The following is an 8,689-nucleotide window of genomic DNA, read 5'->3' as shown; positions in this document are numbered from 1 at the left end:
TCACGCCTGTAATCCCAGCACTTTGGGAGGCCCAGGCAGGTGGATCATAAAGTCAAGAGTTCAAGACCAGCCTGCCCAACATGGTGAAACCCCATCCTTATTAAAAATACAAAACTTAGCTGGGTGTCATGGTGCATGCCTGTAATCACAGCTACTCAGGAAGCTGAGGCAGGAGAATCACTTGAACCCAGGAGGTGGAGGTTCCAGTGAGCCGAGATTGAACCATTGCACTCCAGCCTGGGCGACCGAGTGAGACTCCGTTTAAAAAAATAAATAAATAAATAGATAAATAGATAAATAGGCTGGGCGCAGTGGCCCATGCCTGTAATCCCAGCACTTTGGGAGGCCGAGGCGGGTGGATCACGAGGTCAAGAGATCGAGACCATCCTGGTCAACATGGTGAAACCCAGTCTCTACTAAAAATACAAAAAATTAGCTGGGCATGGTGGCGCGTGCCTGTAATCCCAGCTACTCAGGAGGCTGAGGCAGGAGAATTGCCTGAACCCAGGAGGCGGAGGCTGCGGTGAGCCAAGATTTGCACCATTGCACTCCAGCCTGGGTAACAAGAGCGAAACTCCATCTCAAAAAATAAATAAATAAATAAATAAATAAATAAATAAATAAATAAATAAGATAGATACCCTGTTGTGAGAATTGAATGAAATAATTCATCAGGGGGTTTAGCATGGTGCCTGGCATATAGTAAGTACTTAGCAAATGTTAACAGTATTACTGTATGACATTTTGCAACTAGTCTCTTCTCCTCTTGGAGATGTCCCTAATTGGGTTAACCCCTTTGGATTGTCCCTCCTCCAAACTCTGGCTGCCCTTCACAATCAGGCATGTGATTGTCAACTACCTTGAGCACTGTTTGGCAGGCCTGAGGGCTATGTACCCTTATCTTCCACTGCTCTGTCAGTGCCCAGCACTTCCTAGCAGGAGCTCGGTGTTTGTTGAACTCTAGATCTGTGATCAGGAACAAATCATGGCTGCTACAAAGCCTCCTGCCCTTTCAAGAGCAGCTGAGATGATGCCAGCCGAGCCCTGAGTGGAGGGGGCCAGGATCAGCCCAGGCAGCATAAGGGGGTTGGGTTATTCTGGAGCTTTGCATCAACTTTGCTTCTGGAGAGTCCAGGATAGGCCCCCATTCCCCTGGGCTTGTGGAGTCTCCTCTGGAAGGGCAGGTGGAAGTCTGGTTGTTTCCTTCTGTTCCAGCAGGCCCTCCATGCCCTTCTGGAAGAGCAGGCCAGACTCAAGATGAGGCTGCAGGAGCTGCAGCAGCAGAGAAAGGAGCTCGGGGACTCCCCCAAAGACAAGGTAAGGTGGGAGACCTGGTGTTGTCTGGTTGAGCTGGTGAGGCTGGGCATGATGGCTCACACCTGTAACCTGTAATCCCAGCACTTTGGTAGGCCGTGGTGGGCTGACCACTTGAGGTTAGGAGTTTGAGATCAGCCTGACTAACATGGTGAAACCCTGTCTCTACTAAAAATACAACAATTAGGCCGGGTGCAGTGGCTCACGCCTATAATCCCAGCACTTTGGGAGGCCAAGGTGGGCAGGTCACCTGAGGTTGGGAGTTTGAAACCCCGAGTTGTATTTTTTTTTCCTCCTCCTCCCTCCTGAGTTGTATTTTTTTTTTTTTTTTAGTAGAGACGGGGTTTCTCCATGTTGGTCAGACTGGTCTCGAACTTTTGACCTCAGGTGATCCGCCTGTCTTGGCCCCCCAAAGTGTTGGGATTATAGGCATGAGCCTCCCAGGACAAATTAAGATGTTGTATGTAAATTGCCCGGTATGGACCAGACCACTCTTCTTTTTTTTTTTTTTTTTCTTTTGAGACGGAGTTTCGCTCTTGTTACCCAGGCTGGAGTGCAACCTCCGCCTCCTGGGTTCAGGCAATTCTCCTGCCTTAACTTCCTCAGTAGCTGGGATTACAGGCACGTGCCACCATGCCCAGCTAATGTTTTGTATTTTTAGTAGAGATGGGGTTTCACCATGTTGACCAGGATGGTCTCGATCTCTTGACCTCGTGATCCACCCGCCTCGGCCTCTCAAAGTGCTGGGATTACAGGCTTGAGCCACCGTGCCCGGCCTAATTTTGTGTTTTTAATAGAGATGGGGTTTCATCATATTGGTCTGGCTGGTCTTGAACTTCTGACCTCAGGTGATCCTCCCGCCTCAGCCTCCCAAAGTACTGGGATTACAGAGGTAAACCACCCTGCCCGGGCCTCATCCACTCATTTATCCGGGTTTTCTTTCAGTAAATGTATTTATCTCCAGCAATCAGTATCAGTGGAATGGAATTGGGGATGCCTTCCTCCTAGGTGGGAATGAGAAACACTCCTACTCCCCTCCCCACTTCCAGGTCTTATTTTCAGTGCCGAAGATCCCCTTGGTATTCCGAGGACACACCCAGCAGGACAGGGAAATGCCTAAGTCTTTAGTTTCCAATTTGAGGATCCACTGCCCTCTGCCTGCAGGCTCTGCTCTGGTCACCTTCGATGACCCCAAAGGTGAGCTCTTGGGGAGTGTCAGGAGACAGGTGGGGAGGATTCCCAGTACTGACCCTGTTTCCCCACCACCCAGTGGCTGAGCAGGTGCTGCAACAAAAGGAGCACACGATCGACATGGAGGAGTGCCGGCTGCGGGTGCAGGTCCAGCCCTTGGAGCTGCCCATGGTCACCACCATCCAGGTGACAGAATGGCAGAATCCTGGGACATGCAAAGGGTGCCATGCATCTGGGGCTGGGGAAGTGGTGCTGTGTCTGGGACCACCCCTTGCTGTCTCCTGCTAGGTGTCCAGCCAGATGAGGAGCCAGAGGGTGTTGGTCAGTGGATTTCCTGCCAACCTCAGTCTGAGTGAGGAGGAGCTGTTGGACAAGCTGGAGATCTTCTTTGGCAAGACTAAGAACGGGGGTGGCGACGTGGAGGTTCGGGAGCTGCTGCAAGGGAGTGTCATGCTGGACTTTGCTAAGGATGGAGGTGAGGGTCATGCTGGCCTCCTGCAGGGGAGATGAGGGTACAGGGTGCAGAAGATGAGGGTTCAGGGAGCAGAGAGGACTTGATGCTAAAGGTCCACCCCTCCTTGTTCCCCACAGTGGCCCAGCGCCTGTGCCAGATTGGCCAATTCAGAGTGCCACTGGGTGGGCAGGAAGTCCCTCTGAGAGTCTCTCCCTGCATGAATGGGGAGATCCAGAAGGCTGAGGTAAGTAGGAAAGTGGCGAACAGGGGTTGGGCTGGGTAACCTGTCTGCCTGTCAGGAACTTGCCCAATGAAGGATCAGAGACCCCAAACCCCACTGACCTACCCACCACCAGCCTCTCCAGGCCTCCTGACCCCATACCCCCATGGGGCACTGCCTGCCCTGCCCCCTTCCCCCTGCGCCTTACTCCCACGAGCCTTTGTCATCTCTTGGCTACTTTTCCAGATCAGCTCACAGCCAGTGTCCCACTCTGTGCTGGTTCTCAACATTCCTGATGTCCTGGATGGCCCGGAGCTGCATGACGTCCTGGAGATCCACTTCCAGAAGCCCACGCGGGGGGGCGGGGAGGTAGAAGCCCTGACAGTCATACCCCAAGGACAGCAGGGCCTAGCAGTCTTCACTTCAGAGTCAGGCTAGGGCCTCCCTTCTCATCCTCCCTGCCCCCTCCCAAGGTTCTCATGCTGGGCTGGACTTGGGTGCCCACGTAGGAGGTCTTTACGTTCACCAACACTGGGGAGGGATTCCACATTGTGAAACACTGCCAAGAACAGTAAAAAGAGCCAGCATGGCATGACGTTCTTCCTCATTTCACTCATGAAAGGAAACCTGGTTTGGGAATGGAAGGAGGCAGGGGGATGGGAAGAAGCCCAGATCTTCCACCAGCAGAGCTGGCCTTCCAGGAGCTCACCTTCCCCTCCACTCTCAGAGGCAAAGAGCAGGAGCCAGGGTTTGGCTTTTTATTGACACAAACACAAAGGCAGCTGTGGTAATGGGGTGGGGTACACAAAAGCAGAAATCGCACTTCACACATTTAGTCCTCATTTAGACAATGAGGAGGCTGAGCCTGTCCCCCCACCTCCCATTGCAATGGTTGGGGCGATAACCCTCCCTAATCCTAGCTCAGTGAGCAGAGGGAGTGACCTCCCTACCCAGGAAGTCCCCATTTTGGTCACAGTGGCCCAGGTCCTGACCATCCCCCTTTGTACTCCCCTGCTTCATCTCCCCACCCATGTAAACAAAAGTTTTGGGCTGAGTTTGATAAGCTGCCTCTCTGCTTTGAGAAGGCAGTGGGGCCTCCCCTAACTGCAAGGGGAATGTGCTTGGATTTTTACTTTGGTCCCAGAACAAGAAACAGACAGCACTGCCTTTCAGACCTCTGGCTGGTAAATGCCACACGTATCTGCAAGGCTGAGGAAGCTTCCCCGCCTTTCTCCTCAACCACCGCACAGGCAGGACATGGCACAGACCTCGATGAGGGCACCTGTTTTTGCCCTGCTCCCCAGGAGGCTCGGGGCTGCCCCCACCCAATGTCACACAGATTTTTGGCAGTGTTGTGGGACTGGGGAGGAGTGAAACCCCAGCTCCACCAGAACAAGGAAGGCACTGGGGAGAACAGGGGTGGAGAAGGAGGTGGGAGAAGGGTCCTCCTTCCGCCCCACCACACACACACAAGCACAGGTTTTCATTGCTAAGGCACTGAGAACAAATCCAGAGAACTCAGTGAAGGGTGGGGGCTCTGTATCCCTCCTAGAGTTGTGACCTAGGGGGGTAGGTCAGATTCCTGCCCTGTTGTAAGAGGCAGCCTTGGTTAAGAATGGCAGAAAACCGGGAGATGGAAGAAGCCCAATTGTGCTTAAGAAGTTGAGAACAGAGGACAAGGTGGGGACTGGTCAAGCCCAGAGGTGGGCGCTGGTTGGCCCAGGCTGAAGGGACACTAGGGAGAGACAGGTACATGCTGGACTCACAGAGATTGGCCCCATATCCTGAGCTGACATTTCTATTCTTTGGGGAGGCGGCGGGGCAGGGTGGGAGGGAAGACGAGGCAGAGGTGGAAGCTCACAGAACATAACAGTGGGGACTGGCGAACCTTGGCACAAAAGCAGCACAGCAGGCCCGGGGAAAGGGTGGGGGCAGGAAGCAGCCAGCCTCCCTCTGACCCTCCCTGTCCCCTTGGCAGGGCCCAGACATCCAAATGGTCACTTCCCAACCTCTTCAGAGGTCAGGAAGCAGGGAGGGGCAGGGGAGCACGGTCATCACCACAGAGACCTTCGGGGGAGGGAGGGCAGAGCACTATGAGAGGCTGAAATGCAAGTCTGGTGGTCAGCAGAATGCAGCTTCCCGACTTCTCCCTTCACGGGTCTCATAGCCCCTCCTCCTAGTTCTCCTTCTCTGGCCCTGGAACCAGGAGGACCTTGCCCACATTCTTCTTCTCTTGCATCTGCTTCATGGCATCAGCCACCTGGGGAGGAAGGCAAGCTGTGGCTCCCAGTGCTATCCAGCCCCCGGGCAACAAGAGCCAGTGCGATGCAGGCAGCCCTCCTCCTCCCCAAGCATCAGCCCCTTGGGACCCCAGCCTTCTTGAGCCCTACCCAAGCCCTCCCGGCAAAGTCCTCACAAGTCACCTTCTCGAAGGGCCAGACCGAGTCAATGCGGGGCTTGATGTGGCCCTGGTTGTACAGAGCCAGGAGGCGGGCCACCACACCACTGACCAGCTCCACCTCACCCTCCAGGTAGCCCAGGTGGAAGCCACACACAGCCCGGTTGGCCTGCAGCAGCTGCAGAGCTGTCACGCTGAACTGATTCCACCATGTGCGGGCCAGGGCCATCAGGTTCCGTTTGGGGCCTGTCAGCAGGTTGGCCATTCCTGAGGGACAAGGTGACATGGCCTGTGAACCGAGGTGCCAGGCACATCCCTGTGTGCCTGACTCTGTGCTCTCTGTTCCCTGTCATCCCCTTGTGATTCTCCGTACCAGAGCCAGGGAATGATAGGCTAATTCTCAAACTGCTGGTTACCAGGCCCAAACCAACCCTGGCTGACCTAAGATTGATCTAGGGGCCAGGCACTGTGACTCACACCTGTAATCCCCGCAGTTTGGGAGGCCGAGGCAAGAGAATCACTTGCGGTCAGGAGTTCAAGACCAGCCTGGCCAACATGGTGAAACCTTGTTTCCACTAAAAATTCTAAAATTAGCTGGGCATGGTGGCACGTGCCTGTAGTCCCAGCTACTCGGGAGGCTGAGGCAGAAGAATTGCTTGAACCCAGGAGGTAGAGGATGCAGTGAGCTGAGATTGTGCCATTGCACTCCAGCCTGGGTGACAGAGTGAGACTTGGCCTTAAAAAAAAAATTAGCCAGGCGTGGAGACGGGCGCCTGTAATCCCAGCTACTCAGGAGGCTGAGGCAGAATTGCTTGAACCAGGGAGGTGGCTGTTGCAGTGAGCTGAGATTATACCACTGTGCTCCAGGATGGGTGACAGACTGAAACCCTCTCTCAAAAAAAAAAAAAAAAAAAAAGTCTAATCTTTTTGTATTTGTTTGTTTGAGTCATGGTCTCACTCTGCTGCCCGGGCAGGAGTACAGTGCTACCATGCCTGGCTAATTTTCATATTTTTTGTAGATATGAGGTTACATCATGTTGCCCAGGCTGGTCTTAAAGTCCTAGGCTCAAGCGCTCCACGTGCGCTGGCCTCCCAAAGTGCTGGGATTACAGGCATAAGCCACCATACCTGGCTTATTTTGTCGTGTGAAATACTTTTTTAAATGAAAATGCACCTTGCCTAAGACAACTCAGGGAGGTAGGACAGGGTAAATAACGCCCACATACAAAAAAAAAAAAAAAAAAAAAAAAAAAAAAACTTAGCCAGGTGTAGTGGCACATGCCTGTAATCCCAGCTACACAGGAGGCTGAGACAGGAGAATCACTTGAACACAGGAGGCAGAGGTTGCAGTGAACCAAACAACAAGAGCAAAACTCCATCTCAAAGAATATAGAATTTACTATGACTCACGTGATAAGTTGTGACAGAGAATGAAAAGAGCTGGCACCCAGGAATCAGCAATCTCAATGCAACATACAGGATCATTCTTAACCCTGATCGTCTACAAAGCACCTGAGTCCCTACCCCTTCAGTCCAAAGCCCTGGACCCCTATGTCCCACTCTTTAGACCCTCCCTCCTGCCCTAACATGTTGTCTCCATCCATGACCCACTGACTCACCATAGGTGATGACTTTGCCCATGGGTTTGAGGAGGTTGTAGCCCTTTGCAGTATCTGACCCACCCAGAGGGTCCATGACGATGTCCACTCCTGTCATAGAAAAGGGGAACCCAAGAACATTAGGATTCACAGATCTGCAGCTCCCCTCCCTGTCCTGTCCCTCCCTAACCCCTCCCATGTTCTGCCCCCCACCTTTAGGGGAAATCTTCTTGATCTCATCCACGTAGTCAGTCGTGTGATAGTCGATGGGATGTGTGACCCCATTCTCCTTCAGTGCCTCGTGCTTGCTGGCCGAGGCTGTTCCGAACACTGTCACATTCTCCACTGTACGGCACAGCTGCACGGCAGCCATACCCACACCCCCTGCAGCAAGACACCCGTAAGCAGGGGATATGGAGTTGCCCTGGCCACCAACCACTCCACTGTAGCCTCCCAAGGACTCAGCCCGTCACCTTTGCTTTGCCTAGGCTCATTTTAGGGTCCATGTCCAATTTCCATGACTGAGAAGTGATGGAGAGGGTGGCTAGAGAGGTGGGGGTGTGGGGTGAGGGCACGTTGCTAAGGATAACACACCAGACTAGACCTGGTGCCTGAATGTTACCACGGCAACTCTACTGCAGAGGCCTCTGGGCGCCACAGGCCAAGGCAGCCTGGTGTTGCCATGACAACAATCCAGACAGGCTGCAGGGAAGGGGCCTGGAAGGAAATCTGGGTGGGGTAAGGAGTGATAAAGGGAGGCCCCCTGTCACCTGCAGCCATGTGTACCAAGACGCTGTGGCCAGGCCGTAGGTTGCCAAAGTCAAAGAGGACCATATAGGCTGTAATGTAATTGACGAGCAAGGCAGCGGCTTCCTCAAAGGTCATGGTCTCAGGCATCAGGAAGGTATGGAGCGAGGCCACAGTCACCTCCTCCTGCCACATCCCTGATCGGTTCAACACCATCACCCGGTCTCCTACCTTGAAGAAGAGAAGAAGAGCATTGTTCAGTCACTCATTCGTTCACTCCCAAGATATTTACTGATTTTCCCCTAGGTACAAGGCCACCTTCTTCCAGATGAAGTAGCAGAAGCAGCAAAGTAGTCACGGTAATAATAATAATAATAACCTCATCACCAGCAACAATAACAACTCACCTTTGGCCGGGCACGGTGGCTCACACCTGTAATCCTAGCACTTTGGGAGGGTGAGGCGGGTGAATCATGAGGTTAGGAGTTCGAGACCAGCCTGACCAACATGTTGAAACCTCGTCTCTACTAAAAATACAAAAATTAGCCAGGCATGGTGGCACACACCTGTAATCCTAGGAGGCTGAGGCAGGAGAATCGGAGGCAGAGGTTGCAGTGAGCTGAGATGGTGCCACTGCACTCAAGCCTGGGCGACAGAGCAAGACTCCGAATTTAAAAAAAAAAGAAAGGAAAAAAACAACTCACCTTTACTGAGTGCTGATTGAGGGCCAAGCCCAATTTCTTTTTTTTTTTTTTTTTTTTTTTTTT

General features: G+C 52.9%; 2 protein-coding genes across 9 annotated transcripts in view; one reads left to right on the top strand and one right to left on the bottom strand.

Moving 5' to 3' along the window:
* The window catches only part of IFI35 (interferon induced protein 35), a 14,596-nt gene extending 6,245 nt beyond the window's left edge, over window positions 1-8,351 (top strand). Inside the window, exons 2-7 of one of the 7 annotated variants that reach the window (XM_032279540.1) lie at window positions 1,219-1,317; window positions 2,364-2,511; window positions 2,585-2,691; window positions 2,794-2,980; window positions 3,097-3,203; window positions 3,431-4,426. In XM_032279540.1, the coding sequence (XP_032135431.1) occupies window positions 1,219-1,317; window positions 2,364-2,511; window positions 2,585-2,691; window positions 2,794-2,980; window positions 3,097-3,203; window positions 3,431-3,475 (693 nt within the window). In that variant the 3' untranslated portion in view covers window positions 3,476-4,426. Of the gene's footprint in view, window positions 1-1,215; window positions 1,318-2,363; window positions 2,512-2,584; window positions 2,692-2,793; window positions 2,981-3,096; window positions 3,204-3,425; window positions 4,427-8,228 lie in introns of those variants that run through there. The other 6 variants (XM_032279537.1, XM_032279536.1, XM_032279538.1 and 3 more) reach the window with 6 other exon arrangements.
* VAT1 (vesicle amine transport 1) overlaps window positions 3,923-8,689 on the bottom strand; it is an 11,762-nt gene continuing 6,995 nt past the window's right edge. The window contains exons 2-6 of one of the 2 annotated variants that reach the window (XM_032279532.1): window positions 7,946-8,153; window positions 7,389-7,559; window positions 7,197-7,286; window positions 5,603-5,844; window positions 3,923-5,439 (exon numbers count right to left, since the gene is read on the bottom strand). In XM_032279532.1, coding sequence (XP_032135423.1) covers window positions 5,356-5,439; window positions 5,603-5,844; window positions 7,197-7,286; window positions 7,389-7,559; window positions 7,946-8,153 — 795 coding nt within the window. In that variant the 3' untranslated portion in view covers window positions 3,923-5,355. The remainder of the gene's footprint in view (window positions 5,440-5,602; window positions 5,845-7,196; window positions 7,287-7,388; window positions 7,560-7,945; window positions 8,154-8,689) is intronic. The other variant, XM_032279533.1, reaches the window with a different exon arrangement.

Source organism: Sapajus apella, unplaced genomic scaffold (assembly GCF_009761245.1).
Source record: "Sapajus apella isolate SASKATOON/1434 unplaced genomic scaffold, GSC_monkey_1.0 scaffold12, whole genome shotgun sequence".
Lineage (NCBI taxonomy): Eukaryota > Metazoa > Chordata > Mammalia > Primates > Cebidae > Sapajus > Sapajus apella.
This window is presented reverse-complemented; position numbering and strand designations above follow the sequence as displayed.